Source organism: Magnolia sinica, chromosome 5 (assembly GCF_029962835.1).
Source record: "Magnolia sinica isolate HGM2019 chromosome 5, MsV1, whole genome shotgun sequence".
Classification (NCBI taxonomy): domain Eukaryota; kingdom Viridiplantae; phylum Streptophyta; class Magnoliopsida; order Magnoliales; family Magnoliaceae; genus Magnolia; species Magnolia sinica.
In genome coordinates this window covers 21,219,198-21,243,595 of record NC_080577.1, presented here as the reverse complement: position 1 = coordinate 21,243,595, position 24,398 = coordinate 21,219,198, and the positions used below count along the sequence as shown (strand labels likewise).

Below are 24,398 nucleotides of genomic sequence, written 5' to 3'. Positions count from 1 at the left end.
AGATACAAGGGTATTTGTTTCATATTCATACCTTCCTCGCCACTGACTGACACTCCATTGAGTCATTTCATCAAACACTTTGTGAGCAACATCAATATCAAAATTACCAAGTCACCAAACTGGTTTGATTCGAGTTGGGGTTCGATTTGAGTCAAGTCGAGCTCGGCTTGAAATTTTTTTTCAAGCTCAAAAAATTAGCTTGACTCGACTAGAAGTCAGCTTCGAACCAAGTCAAACCGAGCTTTTTCGAGTAGAGTCCAGCAAACTAACCGAACTAACTCGTTCGTGTACAGCTCTACACCGATGGGATTTTAAGATCAGGATATGTTGTAAGTGTGCCCGACGTGATGAATGGTAGGACGTCTTGCATGGTTGCCACGTAGGCATTTGTGATGTGTCTTTTTCTCCATCTCCCTTGAGCGAGTCCCCGTGGGCCATCTTCTTTTTCTAGACTTAGGCTCGGTCATCAGTCTCATCCGTTACTAGCCGTCGGATTAATGTAGTCGAGATTGAAATCGGACTGCATCCTGCCCCTGCCTGGTTGGACTTGGTGGGGAGACTCAGTGGGGCCCACCATGATGTATGGCTTTTATTCACGTCATCCATCATCCATTCAAGAGATGATAGCGACGCCCACCGTTGAAACTTCACCAGGGCCTACCGTGATGTTTATATGCCATCTAGCGTTCATAAAATCACATAAATATTGACAAAGGAAAAATACAAATATCAACTTCTTTAAAACTCATGTCTTTAATGGTAGGCGTCCAATTCCTGACCTATGCCTGTGTTGAGACGAAGTGGATTGCGTACCGTGGGGTCTACCGTGATTTATGTATTTTATCTGCTCTGTCCATCTATCTTACCATATCATTTTAAGATTTGTGTTGAAAATAAAGCATATCCAGAGCTCAAATGAACACAACATAAGAAACAGTGTGAATTCAACAGTATAGTTGAAAATTTCTTTAATGACCATAGGAGTTCTTGATGAAGATGATATTTGTATTTTTCCCTTCACCAATGTCTGTGTGTGATCTTGTGAACAGATTGGATGATAAATAAACATCATTGTGGGCCCTAGCACGGTTTCAAGGGTAGAAATCATTATTCCCACTGTTTCCTGTGGTGTGGTCCACTTGATCTTTGGATTTACTTTAATTTTGGGCTCAACCCCTGAAAGGAGCTGGAAAAACAGATGGACAGCGTGGATAAACCACATACATCCACAATGGGCCCAACAAAGGTTACTAAGTATGATAAAAGCATACTGAGTTAAAACTCAGTACGCAATCTGATTTCATTTTAGTGATCATATCCTAAAATTATATGAAAAATGATTAGACGGCCTAAATAAAACTTATACATCATGGTGGGCCCACAAAGCCCCTACCTAGACTGAGTCTTTCCATGCATTGGCAAGACGCAATCCGCTTCCATTGAGAGTAACTAGCTTTGGCAGTTGCTAAAACTAGGGGTGTACACAAACCGAGCTAGCTCGATTAGCTCGCTCGACTTGACTCGAAGAAGATTGATTCGACTTGGTTCGAAGCTAAGTTCGAGCCGAGTCGAGCTAATTTTTTGAGCTCTAAAATGAGTTCGAGCTAGCCCCAGCTCAACTCAAATCAAGTTGAATCCAGCTTGAATCGAACTCGGATTGAACCAATCGGTGACGCGGTTACTTTGATATTGATGTTGCTCACCAAGTGTTTGATGAAATGACTCAATGAAGTGTGGTTGGTGGCAAGGAAGGTACGTATATGAAATAAAAACCCCTTTTTTTGGATTTTTATGTTGCTTGAAAGGAATTTGATAAAATACCTTAAAAACTTTTGCCACTATTTTATAAACAGTGGAATTTTGAAGGTGCAGTCCAGGTGTTTGTGGAAATGCCATACAGACAAACTTGGCTTGATCTTGGCTCGAACTCCGCCCGAACTGGCCCGAGTTGCTAACCAAACTGAGTCGAGCTAGCCAATCAGGCTTGAGGACCGAACCGAGCTGAATTCGAGCTAAGGTCAGCTAGTGGCTGAGCCGAGTTGAGCTAAGGCCAGCTCGATGTATACCCCTAACCAAAACCGGTGGAACAAAACAAGAGGTTTTTAAAAAAATGATGAAAATAAATGAATTAAAGATTTTATTTTATCCCAATAGTAATAACCTTATGAACGGTTTGGATGGCATATCAACATCAAGGTGGCCTGCTTTCATTCTCCCTGTCTATGCTCACATGAGTTTTAGATCTACCGATTTTGAACGTGGATTTCCTGCTAAAGCCTTTAGCATGAAGTTCCTACGTTGTAAACCTAGGTGGGGCCCATTGTGATTTTTGTGAGGAATCCACCCCATCTATCCGATTTTTTATTTTATTTTAGGACAGGAGGAAAAAAATGAATTGTATCTAATGCTCAAGTGGGCCAAAAACGTGATAATTGAACGTCCACGGTTGAAATGTTCGTGGCGCCACATAAGTTTCGAATCATGCTAATATTTGTGTTTTCATTTCATCCTAGTAGGAATAACATTATGAACGGTATGGATGGCATGTAAACATCACTGTAGACCCTAGGAAAGTTTCAATGGTAGGAATTTCCCTAACTACCTTTTTCCCTTTAGTGCGACCCACTTGAATCTTGCATCCTACTCATTTTATTTTTCATATTGTAAAATTAGGTGAAAAAATGGATGGATAGGGTGGATTCCTCACAAACATCACAATGGGCCCCACGTAGGTTTCCAGTACAGCAACTTCATATGAAAGGCTTTGTGGGGAATTCATAGGAGTAGAATAAAGTCTATGGGTCCCACCATCATTCATTCATTTCATCCACTCATCCACTCTGTTCTTCCATTTTACCATATAATTTTAATTATTTATCCCAAAAATGAAGCATATCCAAAATTAAAGTAGACCACCCCATTAAAAACAATGTTAATTGAATGTCTACCGTTGAAAAGTTATCGGGGCCACAAAAGTTTTAGATCAAGATTATATTTGTGTTTTAACTCCATCTTTTATCTCTGTGATCTTATAAACAAGCTAAATGATAAATAAACAACAATGTAGCCTTTAGAAAAGTTTCAAAAGAAGAAATTAATGCTCCCACTGTTTCCTGTGTTATATGTTTAACTTGATATCGGAAATGCTTTAATTTTGGTCTAACTCTTAAAAATTATCCAAAAAAGAGAATACTGGCTGTTAATAAACCATGTGCATATATGGTGAGCCCAATAGAATTTACTCAAAGTCAACTATATCGTACTGAGTTGGGAACGGATTGGCTACTCCCCCGGCCATTAGCCCATGGCTGGTGGTCAGTGATATGTGGGCCCCACCATAATGTATGTGTTTCATCCATGCGATCCATCTATTTTTCTAGATCATTTTATGGTATAAGACAAAAAATATTAGTTACATATCAATCTCATGTGGACCACATTACAGGAAACAGGGTTGAATGAACGTAGACCATTAAAAACTTTTTGGGGACGGGCTTTGTTTTTTCCCTTCATCTGGGTCTGTATGACCTAATCAACAGATTGGATGTCAAATAAACAATACAGTGGCCCTTAGGAGGATTTTAATGGTGGATATCCAATCACTATTGTTTTCCTATGGTGTGTTCCAACTGAGACTTATATCCCTTTCATCTTAGGGATGACATCTAAAATGATCTTTAAAAGTGGATGAACGGAATGGATGAAACAAATACATCATGGTGGGGCCCACAGAGCACCGACCACCAGCTCGGGGCTGGTGGCAGGGGGAGTAGCCAATCCGTTTCCTACTGAGTTACCAAGTACACAATTTCGTCAACGGAATCCATGTGAGCCAAATTTAGCTTCCGCCCACTGGAACGGTACAAACATGTCGTGTTCATGTCATCATAAATAGCCAGATAGCACTTGTGCTGCTTAGAGGGGAAGTGGATAGGCTGGTGTACCACACACCACCGACCTACTGGTGTGGTACGTGTCGTGCCAATACCAGCTGCCGGTCTTCGAGCTGCAAGTTGTAAGCCCCCACAAGGGCGTATTTAATATATCCACACTGTTCATTCATTTTATGATATCATTTTAGAGAATGAGTCCAAAAATGAGTAATATCCAAAGCACAATTGGACCACACTGCAGATAAAAGTGGGGACAATTATTCTCACCGTTGAAACATTTGGGGGCCATCATAACGTTTATTTTCCATCTAAATCTCACACAGACCTGGATGAATTGGAAAAACAAATATCATATTTATCCAAAACTTCTGTAAGCCTCAAAAGGGTTTCAACGGTGAACGTTCAATCCCCCACTGCTTTTTACAGTGTGGCTCACTTGATCTTTGGATCTGTCTTATTTTTGGCTCCAGCCTTACGACCAGCTCACCAAATGGACGGACGGTTTGGATATAATGCATACATTATAATGGGACCCACAGAACTTGGTGACGTCAACACACCAGCTAGATCGGTGGTGTGTAGTACACTAGCCAATCTCCTTCCTTGCAGAGGTATGTCCACGTGAACGGCGTTAGCAAATCCCGTGAAGAACTTTTCGGTTGCCCGTGTTTAGAAAGAGATGGATCGGAACTTTCGAACCACCTGTTGAATATGTGAAATCCACTTCATACATAACGCGAATTCCCTGCGTTAGGCCCTAGGATCTAAATATCATTCAGATCCACGGTTCAGATGAGCCACACCTCAGGGAACAATGAAGGTCAGACGCCCACCATAAGTTTTTTTTATGGGGCCACCATGGTGCGTTTCTTTCATCATACTCAGTTCATTGGGTGTGAATCACCTATGTGAATGAAAGATTTTTAAAAATGAGTGTGATTCAAAATCAAGGCCGGTCACAGGGTTCAACGCCTGGTCAAGGGTTCGAGTACCCAGATGTGGTGAAATTCCACTAGCATGAGCATGTGGGGGTGTGCGTGCGTGCGTTAAAAAAGGGGGAAAAAAAAAAAGAGCCGGTCACAGAGCACGATGGTAGAGGTTTTAGTAGGGGTGTACATCGAGTTGAACCAAGTCCAGCTAGCCACAGCTCGACTTGGCTTGGCCACTAGCTGACCTTAGCTCAAACTCAGCTCAGCTTAGTCCTCGAACCTGACCAGCCAGGTCGACTCGGTTCGGTCAGCAGCTCGGGCCAATTCGAGCCGCGTTGGCCTGTGCATCATTTTCACAAACATATGGACTATACCTTCAAAATCTTGCTGTATTTGAGACAACATCAATAGTTTTACAGGTATTTTATCAAACACCTTCTAAGCAACATAAAAATTAAGAAAAAAATGGTATTGGTTTCTTATATATACCTTCCGTGCCACCGGTCACACTTCGTTGAGTCATTTCATCAAACACTTGGTGAGCAACATCAATGTCAAAGTAACCGAGTCACCGAACTGGTTCGATCCGAGTTCTATTCGAGATGGGTTCGATCCGAGTCGAGTCGAGTTGGGGCCAGCTAGAACTCAGCTTCGAACCAAGTCGAATCGAGCGTTTTCGAACTGAGTCGAGCGAGCTAACTGAGCTAGCTCGGTTCCTGTCCACCTATAGGTTTTAGGCACAATTTTTCATTGTTTCAACTATGAAAGATCTGTGTATTCACATCGTTCTTCTATTTGTCTAAATTATTTTACGATGTGGTTCTAAAATGTAGTGGATACAAATTTAAGGTGGACTACGCTATAAAAATATTGGTCAGTGAATGCCTATTGATTAAAATATTTATAGCATGATGTTTATTAACCATCCAACTCATTAATAAAGTCACACGGACCTTGACGTAAGTAAAACAGTAAATATCACGTAAATTCAAAATCATTTAGTGATAAATATTATGATAAAATTTAGGTTTATTTTTGGACAATCAAATAGTATCCAAATGAAGTAATGCTAAAGTAATTTGAAAGTTCATCAATTACATTTTCAACAAATACAAGATTACACAAACCGGATATGAAATGAGGGAGTTGTGATCATTTTCGTGGGATCTGTGATCCATAGTGAGTATTAGCAATCCATAATAACTTTGAGCCCACTTTTAAGTAATCAAATAACATCCAAATGAAGTGATTCATAATTCATTTGAAAGTTCATCAAATTATTTTTCCAAAGAGTACAAGATCACCCAAATAAGACATGTAACGAGAGAGTTATGACCATTTTTGTGGGATCTACAATCCACAGTAAGTATCGACAATCCACAGTGAGTATTGGCGATCCACAGTCACTTTAACATGATTTCTGGATAATCAAATGGTGTGCAAATAAGGTGATTCTAAATTCATTGAAAATTTTATCAAATTACATTTTTAGTGAGTACAAGATTAACCAAATTGAACATGTAATAAGAGAATTATAATCATTTTCATGGGACCGACGATCTACAGTGAGTATTTGCGATCCATAGTAGCTTTGGGCTCACTTTTAAGCAATAAAATGGTGTAAAAATAAGGTGATTACAAATTCATTTGAAAGTTCATCAAATTACATTTTCAATGAGTATAAGATCATCTAAATCGGAAATGTAACAAGAGAGTTATAACCGTTTTCATGGGACCGACGATCCATAGTGAGTACCGAAGATCCACAGTAAGTTTGGGCCCACTTTTGGACAATCAAATGGTATCCAAATGAGATGATTTCAAATCCATTTGAATTTTCTCAAATTATCTTTTCAACAAGTATAAGATCACCTAAATCAGACTTAAAATGATGGATTAATGACCATTTACGTGAGATCGACGATCTAGGGTGAGTTTCGCCGATCCACAGTGAGTATTGGCGATGCATAGTAATTTTGGGCCCACTTTTGGGCAATTAAATGGTGTCCAAATAAGGTGATTCTAAAGTCATTTGGAAGTTCATCAAATTACATTTTTAACGAATAAAAGATTGTCCAAATCGAATATGTAACGAGGTAGTTTTGACCATTTTCCTGGGACTGACGATACATAGTGAGTATCAGCGATGCACAATACGTTTCGGCTCACTTTTGGACAACATTTATCCATTTCAACACTCATCACATTCATCCATTATAATATTCTTCTATTTCAAAATTTATCTATTACATACCCAAAAAATAAAAAATAAAAAAATAAAAAAACTATTATTATCCTGAACTAAAACTATCTTTAGCTATCAACTTTTACGTCGGAGAGTGTGGCTGAATATCTTAAAAAAAATACTCAGAAGCTTGCCATTATGGGGGAAATTGAATGTCCTATAAGGGGGGGGGTAAATAGGACTATGCCAAATAAAACTTTAATAGCGGAAAAATGATAACCAAATAAAATAAATCAATTCACGATGCTTAAAAAGAAAACTAGCCTCAATAATCAAGTATTGAGAGATTGAAACAAATATTGTTCTAAGGACAACCTTAAACCATAAAAACCAAGGGTTTATGGCAAGACAACTTTATTTCTAGAACGTTCTTTGTATTAAAAACTCAAACTAAAGAGGAATAAATAAATAGTAAGGAATCAAAATAAATTGTAGGAATTTAAATCTAAGTTATTACAATATTCCCCACTGTGCTTGAAATGTAAAAATTATAACATTCACATTCACACATACATTCCACAACTAGAATGATAAAATATAAGAAATTAAGCAAACATTCAAATCACAATACACAAGGAGTTATAGTGGTTCGCCTGTGTGTTCACCAATTGTTAAACAAAAGCCACACAGAATGCTACTCCACTCCTAATATCCTCACACAGGGGATATTAGCGTTCACTATCAAAATAAGTTTCACAGGTTCACCTAAAACCTTCACAATTGTGTCTTTTTAACTTGGGCTTATACAATTCAAAAACCCATACTTTCTAAGTTTTCTAGCTCTCCTCAGATAACCAAACACAATGAGATTTTTCTGGCTTAATCTCAAAAGAAACCAAAAACAGAATGTAAATTACAATAATGTAAAATACCTAGATTTCTCCTTTGTAGTAGCTCGGAAGAACCAAGTCGGAATAGAGGTTCGAATGTCAAAGTTCAATATCCAATACTCACTTTATAATGGTTCTAGATTCTAATAGATTTTAAATTAAACCAAAATGGGCTAGCTTTAATTGATTTTGATTCCAGAAAAAAGAAAATAACACTTCCTCTTTTCAGATCAGATTGGAATACAAGAAACAAAATCAATTTAAAAAAGTTAAAGAAAGAGAATATTAAATATGCACACTTAGCTTAAATGGAGCACAGACTTAACTCTCAGAAGGCCGTATTAAAATTGCTTGAGCTGTAATGAATATTCTGAGATTCGTGCTCTATTTATAGGTAAGCAAATCGCATCTTCGACTAGTCCAGAAGTCGCTACGACTGGTCTTAGAACCAACGTATATTTGAAAATTTGAGCGCGATAAGATAAGGCAGTTTCACGACTGGTCGTAGGTAGGATACGACCAGTTGAAGGACACCTTCGACTAGTCTTAGATTGCTCACGACTAGTCGAAGCCAAGCAAAATACATCGCTGTAGTTTGAGTCGTAGGTTCACGACTGATCGATGGAACAGTCGACACTGTTCATACGACTGGTCGAACAGACCCCAGGACTGGTTGAAGCTTAATAAAAAATTTTAAATTTTTGCAACAAACTTACAACTGGTACATGAAAATCTTAGACAGGTCGAAGCAGTGCTAGGAATAGTCGAGTAAGGTCCAGGACTAGTCTTAGAATAGTGTAGATTTCCAAATATAAAACATTTACATTATATATCCGAAATGACCTACTCTCAAGGTCAACCTGAGGTCAAACATACCTTAATAGTGAAGTAAGGACATTGAACCCTTAAGATATGTAACCTTTAAAGAAAGTGAAGCTTGAAATCTTGATGTAGCTTTTCCCTAAAAGCTTCAATTACGCAATCTTGAATCTTGACTTGTAACTTATAAATTCAGTTGAACATTCTCAAGTCTTGACTTGTAAACATGTCTTGTCTTTCGAAGTCAATCTTGCGAGACAATGTCGTGGCTTGACATATCTTGAGTTGAGCATTATGCTTCACTAATGTAATCAACATCCATACACTGAGACTCGCTTCATCCTCTCGAACATTTACATTTATGCAATTTCACAAAGTACAAGCAGTGTTTTTGGCATCACAAATTTGACAACATAAAGGGGCTTTCAACCATAGCACTTACAGAAATGACACTGGAAGTTTGTTGGAGTGAGTCCCACAAAGGTGGCAATAGTCCTAACGACCAATTGGCCCCCCTCACATGGAAAAAAAAAAGAGAGAGAGAGAGAGACTAAATGACCTTCCCACACAAGGGACTCACATATTAAACCTATCCCATATCTAGTGTAAAGCCCACTGGATTGTCTTATAATATGTTTAAGTTGCCCACATAAAAAAATGATTTTAATTTCATACCTGCCCAAGTTTGAGAGTAAAAATCATCATGGATGGACCACACCAAAGGAAATAGTTCGAAATTAATTTATGGCGTTAATGCAATTATTAGGTATAAAAAGCTTTTTAAAAAATGACTCTATTGTAAGTTCATGATTGTCTAATTAAAGTAAATGGATCAAATCACCTGAGGAGTGGCCCCAATAATCAATTTAGTGAGGCTTACACCACAATTCTCAAAAGGCTCTCTCAGACTTCCACAAAATCACATAAGAGCATTTTAGTCCTCTAAAAATATAAAAAGTGCTTGAAAAACTAAATAAATAATGACTTCAGATATTAAGGCCAACACATTTATTATATCATAAATAAAATTATTTTAATTAACTTCCTAAAAACGGAAAGAAAGGGACACACATTAAGTATTACTCGAGTGACAACTTGGTGGGTGTTATCCGTTGGCTGTTACCCTTAGAGTAGGGACCCACCTTGATGATATGTTGCATATCCACTTCGTCCATTTGTTTTTCGAGCACAGTTTAGGACACGCTAAGAAAAATTAAGCATATAAAACTTCCAGGTGGACCACACTATAAGAAAATGTGATTGATTGAACAACCGCCATTAAAAAATTTTCAAGTCCCATTTTAAGCATATATGTAATTTTTATTTTACATCCAACCCATTGATAAGGTCAACCAAAACTAGGTGAATTAGAAATACAAAGATTAGCTTAATCCAAAACTTTTATGGCCTATAAAAAGCTTTTATGATTATTCGCCGCTCTTTCCAATGATGTGGTCCAATAGAGATTTGAATCTGCTCAAGTTCTATAATAACCTCCTTAAATGAGGTGAGGAAACAGATGCCCAACGTGGATATGAAACAAATTCATTAAGGTGGGCCCCACAAGGTGAGGGTAACACCCGCTGAGGTGTTACACAGGAAACAGCTAATCCGCTCGGTATAGGAAGGGAACCAGATTGGCTGGTGTACCACACACCACTGACCTGGCTCATGTGTTGATGTCACCAATTTTTGTGGGTCCCATCATGAGGTATGGGTTGTATCTAAACCGTCTGTCCATTTGGTGAGTTAGTCGTGGGGCTTGAACCGAAAAATATGACAAATATAAAGATTAAGTGGACAACACTGCAAACGGCGGTGGGAGATTATCGTCTACCATTGAAACCCTTTTGGGGGTTCCACACGTTTTGGATCAAATATTTGTTTTTCCTTTTCACCCATCTTTGTGACTAGAGCTGGGCAAATCTGACCCGATCTTGTGGATCCGATCCGATTCGTTCTGAACCGAACCGACAGCCTGAATCGGTGCGGATCGAGGAGAGGCCCTTAAGATCCGACCGTTTTCGAATCGAGATCGGGTCGTGGTTAATCCGGACCAACCCGATCCGAACCGATTCGATCCGGCTCGATCCGGAGTGGTTCATATCAATATTTCTAGTTTTTCCTATGGTATGGTCCACTTGAGCTTTGGATATTCATCAATTTTGGGTTCAACCACTAAAATGATATGGAAAAACGAATGGACGGCGTGGATAAACCACATGCATTCAAGGTGGGCCCCAACAGAGTTTACTCACTACGATAAGAGGATTTGCTTGTGTACCACACAAAGCTAGCAGTAGCTAGTTGTAGGTACGTGTCATGCGAAGACGAGCACTGATGCTCCTCAAGCTCCGAGTTGTACGAATGGTGAGATCAAAGTTATATGGCCCCACGGTGATGTATTTATCATATCTACACAGTTCATATATTTTTAGAGATTATAATAGAGCATTATCCAAAAAATGAGAATGATTTTCACCGTTAAACAATTCGTAGGGCCCACCATAACGTTTATTTTCCATCCAATCTGTTCATAAGGTAACAGAGGCCTATATTAAGAGGAAAAACAAATTTCAAATTAATCCAAAAAGGGTTTCAATGGTAGACGTTTAATCACCACAGCTTTTTTAAGTGTGGTCTACTTGATAGTTAGATCTGTCTTATTTTTCATCTCAAGCCTTAAAACGAGCTCATCAAATGGATGGACGGTTTAGATACCCCATGATGAGACCCATAGAACTTGCTAACGTTACACCATGCACGGTACTTTCATGCACAGCATGTAACAACTGCTGGCGTGCTGTGCACGTCAACATAGCTGTACTCCTCGAGCTCCGAGTTGTACGAATGGCTCAAATGAGATCCACATTACGTGGGCCCCACAATGATGTATTTATTATATTCATACTGTTTACCAATTTTTCGTGATCATTTTAAAGCATTTCGAAAAAAAAATCAATCATATCTAAAGCTCAAATGGACCACACCGAAAATAGCAGCGAGGATAATGATTTTCACCATTAAAAAAATCGATTCATACCCAATCCGATCTGACTCGGTTTCCCTGACCGAGTCGGACTCGGTTCGGGTCAAACCAATCATGCAACGGATCGGTTCGGGTCAGATGTCCTGAACTCGGTGCCAGATTGGGTTCGGATCCGGCCACGTAGATTTCAGACTGAATTAGGTTGGACCGAATCCGGTCCGACTCGGTCTGATGCCTAGCTCTATTTGTGACCTTATGAAAAGATGGGCTAGAAAATAAACATTATGTTGAGCCCTACAAATGTTCTAGCTGTGACAATATTTTGGTCTGAAGCTCAAAAATGATATCACCAAATAAATGAACATATGGATGTAATAAATATATTATTGTGGGTCCCATGTAACTTTGATCTCATTTGAACCATTCGTACAACTTGGAGCATAAACACTTGTCTTTGTATGACATGTCCAGATGTACCACATTAGCCAGGCTGGTAGTGTGTGTGGTACATAACCCCGTCCATTCTGAGATTGGGAAAGGCGGAGGCTCCCACGGCCACTGAGGGGCCAATGTGAGGTATAGGTTTTATCTACATTGTCTATCTATTTTTTTTATATATAATTATAAAATATTATATAAAAAATAAGGCAGATTCAAAGCTTAAATGGACAACACAGTGGGTATTAAATTCCCACCATTGAAAAATTTCCAGGACTACAAAAATCTTGGACCAAGATGATATTTGTTTTTTTACTTCATACAGTGTATATGACCATATCAGATGGTCCGATGGAAAATAAATGACAAGGTAGACCTTAATAAGGTTTAAATGGTGGGCGTCCTTTACACAGCTTCTTCCTGTGGTGTGTTTATATACACCTGTACGAAGAAACAAATATCATCTTGATCCAAAACGTCTGTAGTCCCCGAGAATTTTTCAGTGGTAGTAATTTAATACCCATTGTGTTGTTCATTTGAGCGTTGAATTTGTTTTATTTTTTATATAATATTTTATAATTATAATTATATAAAAAATAGATGTACGGTATGGATAAAATGCATACATCACAGTGGCCACTCAACTATCCTTGGAGCCTCCGCCGGGGTACGTACTACCCCTGTTCCGAGCTAAGGACAAGCGAGCTGGGAACAAGCGGAGGCCTCATGGGCCACTGAGGGGCCACCATGTTGTATTCTTTTTATCCACACCGTCCATCCATTTTCGCATATCATTTTAAATTACTGGACCAAAAATAAGGCCGATACAAGGCTCAAGTGGACCACACCACAGGAAGTAGTGGTGCTTAGGACACCCACCATTGAAACCTTCTTAGGGTTCACCGTGTCATATATTTTCCATCCAACCCGTTAATATAGTCATATACACCCGCATGAAGTGAAAAAATAAATATCTTCATGATCCATAACATCTGTGGTCCTGAGAATTTTTCAACAGTAAAAATTTAATCTCCACTGTGGGTCCATTTAAAACTTGAATATGCTTTATTTTTAGTCCATTGTTCTAAAATGACATAGAAAAATGGATGAACAGTGCAGATTGAAGTCATACATCACACTAGGACCTCGGTGACCCGTGGTGCCTCCGCCTGTCCCCGAGCTCGGAACAGCGGGGCAGTACCCAATCCGCGCCCATAAGAAGACGCAAAAAGCATATCCACTGGCGACCACACCAGTGATACGACTGGTGTGGGTACGTGTCGTGCCAAGATAGAGCTGCAGCTCCTCCAGATCTGAGATGTACAAACGGTTCAGAGATCAAAATTACGTGAGCTTTAAAATAGTGTAGTTGGTATATCGGCGCTCATTCATCCATTCCATTCCATTTTGTGAGATCATTACAGGGCATGATATCAAAAATGATTCGTATCCAAAAGCTTAAGTAGATCACAATAGAAATAGCAGTGGACAATGATTCCAACTGTTAAAACATTCATACACCTATTTATTTTCCATCCAACTTATTTATTTTCCATCCAATCTGCTCGTAAGGCTACACAGACTTGACAAAGAGAAAAAGGGTTTCAATGGCAGTAGTTCAATCCCCAACTTTTTGTGGTGTTGTCTACTTGATCTTTGGATGTCTATTTTTCGGTTCAAGCATTAGGACGAGCTCGCCAATTGAAAGGATGGTTGGGATTAACACATACCTCGTGATGGGACCCACAGAACTTGATGACTTCAAAACAGATGTTGCTGGTGAGCGGTACACTAGCTAATCCGCTTCCGAAACGCCACGTTGGCAAAACACGATCAACCCGAAGGTATTTCCATTTCCATCCGTTGCGTTGAAAAGTCGTCTACCTCCCCACCACAGCAAACCCATAAAAAACGACCGAAACTCCCTCCCTATCTCTCCAAACCCTAACCCTAAAAATCCAATTTCTAAATTTCAAAATCCAAATCGATTCTAATCGTAGTCTTTCCCACACACGTGTTCGTTACTCTCTATCTCTCTCTCCAAATTCCCATGGAATCGAATTGGAACTCCCTCAGCTCCGATCTCACAGAGCTGATCCTCTCCTATCTTCCGATCCGATCTATCATCGTCGCCTCGGCCGTCTGCAAGGTCTGGCGGTCCGTCGTCACCCAATCTTCCTTCTCGGCCCGCGTCTCCCCCACCAAGAAGCCCTGGTTCTTCATCTGCGGCCAGAACAACATCTTCCCCAAGAACAATCAGGCATTCGGTTTCGATCCCGAATCAAACGAATGGATCCGATTGCCGACCACTCTCTTTCCCCCGCGGCCCGCCCAGGACGAATCCTTCATCGGCTCCGGCGGCTTCTTTTTCATGACCACTTCCTCCACCTCCAAATTCAGCTACGCCCCTGTTCTCAAAGGCAGATCCTCCTGGCGCGAAACCCCGCCTCTCCGCTTCTCCCGCTGCAATCCCCTCGTCGGAGTGTTCACCGCCGGCTCCCGCTCCAAATTCATCGTCGTTGGCGGGGTCCGCTTCATCGACGGCCTCGTTGGCATCGAAGACCGCCTCGCTGTCGAGATTTACGACCCCGATTTGAATTCCTGGGAGCTCTGCCCTCCCCTGCCCGCCGGCTTCCGGTCGAGAAATTCAACGCAGTGGCTGACGTCAGCGCTCTTCAAGGGGAAGTTCTTCGTGTTCGGAATCTACTCCTGCTTTGTGTCGTCGTTCGATCTGAATCGACGGTTGTGGAGCGGAGTCCAGACGCTGCGGCCGCCCGGGGTTTCGTTCTCCTTCTTGATCGCTTGCAGGGACCAGCTGGTGCTAGCAGGGCTCTGCAACACTCCGAGCGGGCAATCCTTCAATCTGTGGAGGGTTGACGATCGGACGATGGAATTCAGTGAGATTGACATCATGCCTCAGGAGCTTCTATACTGCCTGTTCGACAGCGATGAAGACGATAAGTTTGCGAGCTTGAAATGTGTGGGGTTGGGGGATCTCATCTATGTCTTCAATGAAGAGCCTCACAAGAAATACCCTGCCTGCGTGTGCGAGATCAACGGCCAAGATTCAAGATGCAAATGGAAGAAGGTCCCTGATCTGCCAGGCCCGGTGAATCGGTTCCATAAGGTAATCAGCTTCTGTTCTACTGTCTCTCTTGATAGCGTCTTGACAGATGAATCGGACCATGGCTTGCAGTCGTGAATGCAGGCCGTGGCCCGGCCGGACTTGTTTGTTGTTTTAACCAATTGCGTGTATATGTCTTCCACGCCTTTCTCCGATTCGGATTGAATGTTGTAGATTTCAATGTATTAAACTGGATTTTAGAATGTGAATTTCGGAAGCGGATTGGCTGGTTTACCACGCACCACCGATCTGGCTGGTGTGGGTTCGTGTTATACGGATTTCCTGCTAAAGAAGTTCCTGCAATAGGAACCTAGGTGGGGGCCACTGTGATGTTTGTGAAACATCCACTCCGTTTTGTGAGTTCATTTTAGTACATCAGGCCTAAAACGAGCCGATCCAATACTCAAGTGAGCTGAAATCGTGAGGATTGAACGTCCACTGTTGAAATATTCGTGGGGCCACAGAAGTATTGAATCATGCTAATATTTGTGTTTTCAGTAGAAATAACGTTACGAAACGGTATGGATGGAATGTAAACATTACTGTCACCTTGGTTTCCAGCTTAGGAAGCTGGCTTTGGCAGGAAATCCGCGTCCGGAAGACACTCCTTACATGGCCCCACGATGATGCATTTATTATATCCACCCCGGTAATAGATCATGAGCCAACAATTGAGTCATATCCGGCTCAAGTGGACCACACCACATATACAAGTGGGACCATGATTCTCACTGTTAAAACATTCATAGGGCTCAAAATGACTTTTATTTTTCATCCAATCTGCTGATAAGGTCACAAAAATTTGGATGAAGAGGAAAAACAAATATTACAGTGAATCCAAAATTTCTGATCCCAAAAAGGATTTCAATGATAGAGGCTCAATGTCCCGTTACTTTTTGTAGTGGTCCATTTAATCTTTAGATCTATCTTATTTTCCGACTCAATTTCCCACTACTTTTTGCAGTATCGTCCATTTAATCTTTGGATCTGTCTTATTTTCCGGCCCAAGCCTTACGGAGAGCTTGACAAATTAAAGGTCGGTTTGAATATAACACATACCTCGTAATGGGACCACAGAACTTGGTGACGTCAGTACACCAGCCAGATCGGTGGTGTGTGGTACACCGCCAATCTGCATCCGTGAATTTCACCTCGTGAAATGATAACTGCATTTGTGTGTGTAAATGCATCATAAGACAGTCACATTGGTCGGATGAACGGGAGCAGATTGGTTGGCCTACCACACACCACAGACCTGACTGGTGTAGGTACGTGTCGTGTGAAGGTGGCGAAGATGCGCTGATGCTCCTCGAGCTCTGAGTTGTACGAACGGTTTAAAGGATATCAAAGTTACATAAGGCCCACAGCGATATATTTATTATATCTATACTATTCATCCATTTGGCAAGATCATTTTAGATCATGAACCTAAGAATAAGTGATATCCAAACCTCGAGTGGACCACACCACAAATAGCAGTGGGACAATGATTCGCACCATTAGGACATTTGTATAGCTGGATCCTTACTCTTGCTAGGGTGGTAGACTCTCGGGAGTTTCAACACCCGGTGGTGAAATTCCACTAGTGAGAGTGTGTGGGGTGTGTGTGCGTGTGTAAAAAAAAACGAAGAAAAAAAAGAAACACATTTGTATAGCTTACCGTAGCGTTTATTTTCCATCTAATCCGGTGACGTGGTTACAAAGACCTAGATGAAGATGAAAAAACAAATATCATATTATTCCAAAACCACTGTAACCCCAAACGGGTTTTAATGGTAGACTTTCAATCCCTACTCCTTTTGCAGTGTGGTTCAATTAATCTTTAAATTTGTCTTATTTTTGGGCTCAAGCCTTACTACAAGCTCACCAAATGAACAGACAGTTCAAATATAATACATGGATGCAGATTGCGTCCTACCCCACTAGTCTCTAGCCATGAACCGACAATTTTGTGGGCGGCCCACCGTGATGTATTTGTCTATCCATGCTATCCATCCCTTATCTCGGATCATTTTAAGGTATGTGCAAAAAAAAAATGAGCCAGTTCCAACATTCAATTGGACAACACCACATATGACTCTTGCATTTAATGTAAGCCCAGCTTATTATTTGGTGTAGTCCACTTGAGCATTGGATTTGCCTCATTGATGTGCACATCCCTTAAAATGATACGAGAGAATGGATGGACGGCATGGATAAACAAATACATCATGATGGGCCTACCCACAGAACTGCCCGTTCGTGGCCAGAGACAGGCGGGGGGTAGAACGCAATCAGTGTCCATAATACATACCTCATGATGGGACCCACAGAACTTGGTGACGTCAGGACTTTATTTGTGCGAGAATGTACTCGCACTTGCGCCTTTTCATTTTGAACCTTAAATTCAATGGACGAAACCCTATTAGGACTTTCATTTATTTTCAAATCGGATTTGTCTAAGAAAGTTTTCTTATATATAAGATAGACTTTTTGCCTTGAGGCTGGAGCGACATTTAGGATGAGGGTTATGCTGATAGCTCTAATTTATGTCATTGACCACACGCGAGCCGAGCCGCGTGTGTGACAAGATGGGCCGCGGGGGGGGGGGGCGGTTACTCGTAGGACTTTATTTGTACGAGATTGTACTCACACTTGCACCTTTTTTTAAATCCAATGGACGAAACCATATTAAGACTTCCATTTATTTTTAAAAATCACGAAAATCTTTCTGCTCTCTCTATTCCTTTTATATTTGACAAGTTTTTGTTGTTGAGTTCATCGCCAAGTTAACTCGGCACTTTCGAGTTATGCTAATAGCTCTAATTTATGTCATTGACCAAACGCACGCCGCACGCCTAGCTACGTGCGTGATGGGAGGGGGGGTTACTCACAGGACTTTATTTGCGCGAGAGTGTACTCGCACTTGGCGCCTTTTCATTTTGAACCTTAAATTCAATGGACGAAACCCTATTAGGACTTTCATTTATTTTCAAAAATCACGAAAATCTTTCTGCTCTCTATTCCTTTTATATTTACTAGTTTTTGTTGTTGAGTTCATCACTGAGTTAACTTAGCACTTTCGGGTTATGCTAATAGATCTAATTTATGTCACTGACCACACGCACGCCTACCCGGGTGCGTGATGGGATGGGATGGGCCGCAGGTGCGGGTGCAGGTGCAGGTGTGCTCGCGTGAGTGTGTGTGTGTGTATGTATATGTACTCGCGAGACTTATTTGTGCGAGAGTGTACTTGCACTTGAGGCTTTTCATTTTGAACTTTTAAATCCAATGGATCAAACCCTTTCGAAAGGGTTCTTAATGCACCACTTCCAAGTCTATATAAGGACTTCCGTTCATTTTTAAAAATCACAAAAATCTTATTGTTCTTTGTACCTTTTATATTTTCCCAGTTCTAGTTGGTGAGTTCATCGCTGAGTTAACTCGCGGGACTTTATTAGTGCGAGAGTGTACTCGCACTTGCACCTTTTCATTTTTGAACCTTTAAATTCAATGGACGAAACTCTATAAGGACTTCCATTTATTTTTCAAAAAACACGAAAATCTTTCTGCTCTCTTTATTCCTTTTTATATTTTACCAGTTTTTATTGTTGAGTTCATTGCACTAATAGGGGGTTATGCCAATAGTTCTAATCTATACCATTGACCACACGTGTGCCGAGCCACGTGCGTGATGGGATGGGTCGCGGGTGCGGGTGTACTACAACATAGTGAAACATATGTTGCCTGGAGGGGGGTATATTGTTGTGGCCAAAGCATGTATCAGTTGTGTCTATTCATTGTGACTGTCAAGCAGCTATAGTAAAAGTAAATATTAAAATATATAATGAAAATAGCAAGCATATTAGACTGAAACACAACATAGTGAAACATATGTTGCCTGATGGAGTCATATCTATTGATTTTGTAAGGTTAGAAAAAAATCTGACATATCCACTGACCAAAGGACTTATTTAAAAGATTAGTCAATAGACCATTGAAGGGAATGAGACTAAGTGTAATATATGAGCTGCCAGTGTCGACAACCCAACCTATACAAGTGGAGATTACATGAGATAAGTTCAATGGGTAAACAACAAGACACGAGGTAGCGATTGCATGATATATATGAGTTCATTCTATGGTGTAGCAGTGCGAGCAGCAATGCAAAAGGATGAGTTTTTTCGAACTCTTAATAGATTCATAGCCATATATTTGGTGGTGTATATAGTTGTTACATATACTTGATAAAATTCACTTATATGAGTCTGGAGGTGAAGGCTGCTTCCTATCAGAATCTAAGCAAATTCTTTAAAGCACTCGTGAAATCCGGGTAATGATGTATGACTGAAAAGCACTGAACCGCAGAATCACTTGTAAAGGAAGAATTGTGTAAGTGACATGTTCTTACGATTTACAATAAAATGATTCAAGTTCAAGATTATGATGTCTTACTCTAATGTCAATTCAAATCTATAGTGACACCGACACCATTGCACAACTATTGTGTGTTAACCCGAAAGATCTTTTATTTTGAAACATGTGGAGGAATGTTGTATTTTATTTCAAAATTTATATATATTTTTTTAATAGAGAATTTTAAATATTTCGGTTTCCCTTTAAATTTGAAATTTCTGTTACTTTTGAGTTGTGAGTTTAGTCTCACATTAAATTTGCCAAAGAAAGTTTTCTTGTATATAAGATAAGCCTTTTGCCTTGAGGCTTGAGCCCCGTTCAGAAGGCATTTGAATTTGATCCTTGAGGCTATGCTAATAGCTATAATTTATGTCATTGACCACATGCGTGCACGCGCTGAGTCGATTCCGAGTCTGCATGCACGTGCGTGATAGGAAGAGACAGGCCACTAGTGCAGGTGTACTTGCAATGGTGTGCATGTGTGTGTACAGGTACTCGCGGGACTTTATTTGTGCAAGAGTGTACTCGCTTATGCATTTTTATTTTGAAATGAAGAGATGTGACCAGTCAGTTGATCGCACTTGTTGGGCTTAAATCCAACATACCAAACTTGTTGCATTTGGGACATTATCCAAGGAAAGCAAATTCGATATCAAGTTGAATGACTTACATCATGCCTCGAGTCAAATCTATGCTAGTCTTCTATCTCATTTCTTTTATTTTCTTTTTCATTTTGATTTTATAGTCTTTGATTCAACCAAATATTTCGGTGGTGTGTGGTACACCAGCCAATCCGCTTTCCAGATGAACGGTGATGGAATTGGGCCCCTCATCAGGGGCATGATTAGATTTCCCGAGAAGATCCTGTGGGCTAGAGCCCTTTGGATGATCTTATCCTCGAAAAAAAGCCCTACGCTGTCCAATTTATGTCATACGTTAAATTAACGCACGCCGAGAATTGCAGTTGCGGAAATTAAATTGAAAGGGCCGAACGGGTGATTTTTCTGTTGCACTGCACTCAAATCGGACGGTGTCATGATCGTCTGTGGACTGAACCATTCATCTGGTGGGCCCCATCAACTCACGGATCATGCGGTATCATCCAATACTTGCTATTTATAGATTGTTCCAGCAGGATCATCCGTTGCTATTGATCCAACCCCCTCTCTCTTTCTAATCAATTGCCTTCCCCAACCTGTTCGACAAAATTCCTCAATGAGAGCTGTCCAAGCTACTAGAACGATAGAGAGACGGAACTAAATAACTCAAGTAGTGCGTTTTGCTACTAAAGATCGCATGCATGTGTCGAACTATTAGGGCCCAATATACAACAACTGCACCAGATGCTATGCTACACAGGCCACCGCAAGAAGTTTACACCGAACAAAGGTCAGGGATTATCTAAGGTTGACGATTGGACCTTAGCTCATCTAATATGATAGTAAAGCAAACACGAATGGTTCAAATCATTGGACCATCTGGGCAAGTAGGCCAACATTTTCAGTTCAATGGATCTGATCCAAGATTCCCTTGGAATAGCTCCCTAGGCTTTCCGGATGAACGGTGACAGTTGTGTGGTCCCTTCAACTAGGTCTGTGTGACCTTATCAACAGGATGGATGGAAAATAAACATACCGGTGGCTCCCAAGAAGTTTTTAATGGTAGGTGTTCAATCACCACTATTTCCTGTGGTGTGGTCCACATGGCAAAATGTATGGATGGTGTGGATATAAGACATACATTACAGTGAGCCCGGGATCCACCAAAGCCACATCTCAGTGAGACCATTTTTTGGAAATCATGGATTCCAACTCAAATAATGGAAACCAAAAAAAAATGTTTTCTTTTGATTTGATGATTTGTCTTTTTGGATAAGCAAAAAAGAGGGCGGCTTCCACCCAACATAGTGAATATTGTGACGGATATATGAGATTTCCACTGACATTTCTACTTGCTATCCACCGAGGAACTCAAAATTGGAATCTATGAATTAATAGTTTTCATGTAAATTATAATTCAATTATTATTATTATTTTCCTTTCTTCTTTCTTCAATATCCACATATCCAAACATGCCTGTGAAAATACACAATAAGAGATGTGTTAAAAAGGAACAAAAGAGGAACAAAAGACAAGAAATAATGTGAGGTGTCATTCAACCTCCTATATATTTATATGCTATGGCTACGGATTATAACCGTAGCCATAGATTGTCAATAATATCAAAGATGAATGCCAAATTGTTCAGCAACAAAACTCGAAAATTGATGAATTTTCGATATTAACGAGAATATTTCGATAGTATCGAGCATAAGTCATTGATAATATCGGACAATGATCGATAGTATTGATCACTAATATCGAGTAATGACCGTAGATCTATGGCTACGGATTATAACTGTAGCTCTAGTTAGTGTAGCTGATCCGGCAGCCAACCCCGACGGTGGGACAAGACATTAAACCGGGTCGGCTATGGTGCCCATAGCTACGGTATAATCCGTAGCAATAGAGGGCGACAAACTCGTGCAGACTGGCTTACTTAAAAAGCAGGGGTATTTTCGTCCTCAATTTCGATGTCCGTACCAGCAGGTCTAACCGTCTAAGTTCGTATGTTAAGTTTGTTTTGCTTCATAAAAACCTTCATAAAAACCACTGGATAAACGGTGGGGTCCACAGTCGTCAATTTCTCATCCAAGGCTTGAGTGGACCAAACGCTAATTAGCCAGCGAATTCACTACTGCAGTGACATCACCAAGTTATGTAGCCGCACCATGATGTATGTGTTGCATCAATCTGTCCATCCATTTGCAGATATTATTTTAATACATGATCCGGAAAATGAGGCAAATCTAAAGCTCAAGTGAATCCCACCACAGAAAGAAGAGGGGACAATGATACCACTGTTGAAACCTTCCTGGTCCACCAAGATGTTTATTTGAGATCCAATCTGTTCATAAGTTAACACAAACTTGGACGAAGGGAAAACACAAGTATCAATTTGATGGAAAACTTTTGAGCATGATTAGTTTCATCCATACAGTTAATCAATTTTGCCATCTTATTTTAGTGTATAAGGCCAATAATGAGGCAGATCAAAGACTCAAGTGGATTAAAACCTTCTGAGGGTCACAAAATTTTTAGATCAAGCTGATGTTTGTGTTTTCTTCATCCAGTATCGACGCATTAGCTACTGACACAATAGTAGCGAAGATACCACCAGGTTCTGTGGCCCACTATGATGTATGTGTATCTACATCATTCATTCAGTTGGAGAGATCATTTTAGGACAAGAGCCAAAGAATAAGTCAAATCAAAAGGTCAAGTCGACCCACCATAGAAAATAATAGTGAGTGAATGCCTACCACTGAAAAATTGAGGTAGTCTAAAACTCAAATGGACGGCATGACCAGAAACGGTGAGAATTGAATGTCCATATTTGAAACATTCGTGGGCACACAGAAATTTTAGATCAGGTTGATATTTTTGTGTTTTCAATTTATCCCATTAGGAATAAAGATGGCATATAAATATCACATGGACCCATCCAATCCCCGTCCGTTTGGGTGTGTCCCTGACCATGGGGCCTACCTCGATCTCTATGTTGTATACCAACGCCATTCATCCATTTTGCCAGCTCATCTTAGGTCATGGGCCAAAAACTGAAGTAGATCCAAATCTCAGGTGGACCACAACAGAGGAACGGTGGTGACTGAACCAGCACCATTAAAAACTTCTCTGGGGCCACAAAACTTCTGGTTCAAGCTGATATTTGTGTTTTCCCTTCATCCAGGTCTGTGTGACCTTAATCGACAGGTTGGATGGCAAATAAAAATTACGGTGGACCCTATCCACCCTATGACGTTTTTAATGGCAGGTGTTGATAAACTGAAAAAAAAAAAACCAGATGAACGGTGTAGATATACAACACATATATCAAGGTGGGCCCCACTGTCAGGGACTGACCCACTAAACTGTTACCCTGGACTCACCCAATCCGTACCCCTGCCATGGGATTGCGCCCGGTGCAAAATAGTAGAGCGCAAAACACCCAAGCTTTGTAAGTACATGATACTGTATGTGTGAGATCTACTCTTCCATCAGCTGTGTAGCACCATCTTCACTATACATACAAAATGTCTGCCCCATAGAAATCTCAGTTGGGTCACCTCGGTGAAAATAATGTAAAATTGCTCCTAAAATCTCCAAGTTGATGTGGTGCAGCCTTAGTTTTGCATCAGGCTCTTCATCCTGGCTATTTACCTGATTAACACGTTTGATGAAAGGTAGACACCATGATGGCCCCACACCCAAACCTATGATTGACACCTTGAGTTGTGGATCTCCCTGATATTCTCCCCTAGTATTAGCAACGACGACGATAGCACATGGTAGACAGTGGATTTTACACATACAACATGGTGGGCCCTAGGTTAATAGTTGACAATTGGGCTAGACAGTTCAGCTTGAAAGGAGATAATTTAATGGGCCCTGGGTAATAATTGACAAGATCATGGTAATCTCATCCACAATACACATACATAAATTCCGACCATCAAAATCGTGGTATGCCCATTGCAGATGAATCATAGCCTGACGGTTACACAGATTGAATAAACCGAACTGCCCAATTGGTGGGCCATAAAATGGGGGCGAGGCAGTAAATTGGTCAGGAGTCCAATTTTAATAGGGTAAGAGAATAGGTTAAGATGGTTCCATTATGAGATCTACCACCCTGAG

At 40.5% G+C, this 24,398-nt stretch overlaps 1 protein-coding gene across 3 annotated transcripts; it reads left to right on the top strand.

Moving 5' to 3' along the window:
- Positions 1-13,986: 13,986 nt before the first annotated feature.
- On the top strand, positions 13,987-16,221 carry LOC131245714 (F-box/kelch-repeat protein At3g24760). Of its 3 annotated transcripts, none has more exons than XM_058245346.1 (2): positions 13,987-15,270; positions 15,834-16,221. In XM_058245346.1, exons 1-2 carry the CDS (start codon positions 14,194-14,196, stop codon positions 15,918-15,920), a joined length of 1,164 nt encoding a protein of 387 aa, XP_058101329.1. In that variant the 5' UTR covers positions 13,987-14,193; the 3' UTR covers positions 15,921-16,221. The 3 variants fall into 3 exon arrangements, with proteins under 3 accessions (XP_058101329.1, XP_058101332.1, XP_058101330.1); XM_058245349.1 differs by having other exon boundaries at positions 15,829-16,221; XM_058245347.1 differs by lacking the exon at positions 15,834-16,221 and having other exon boundaries at positions 13,988-15,502.
- The last annotated feature ends 8,177 nt before the right edge of the window (positions 16,222-24,398 follow it).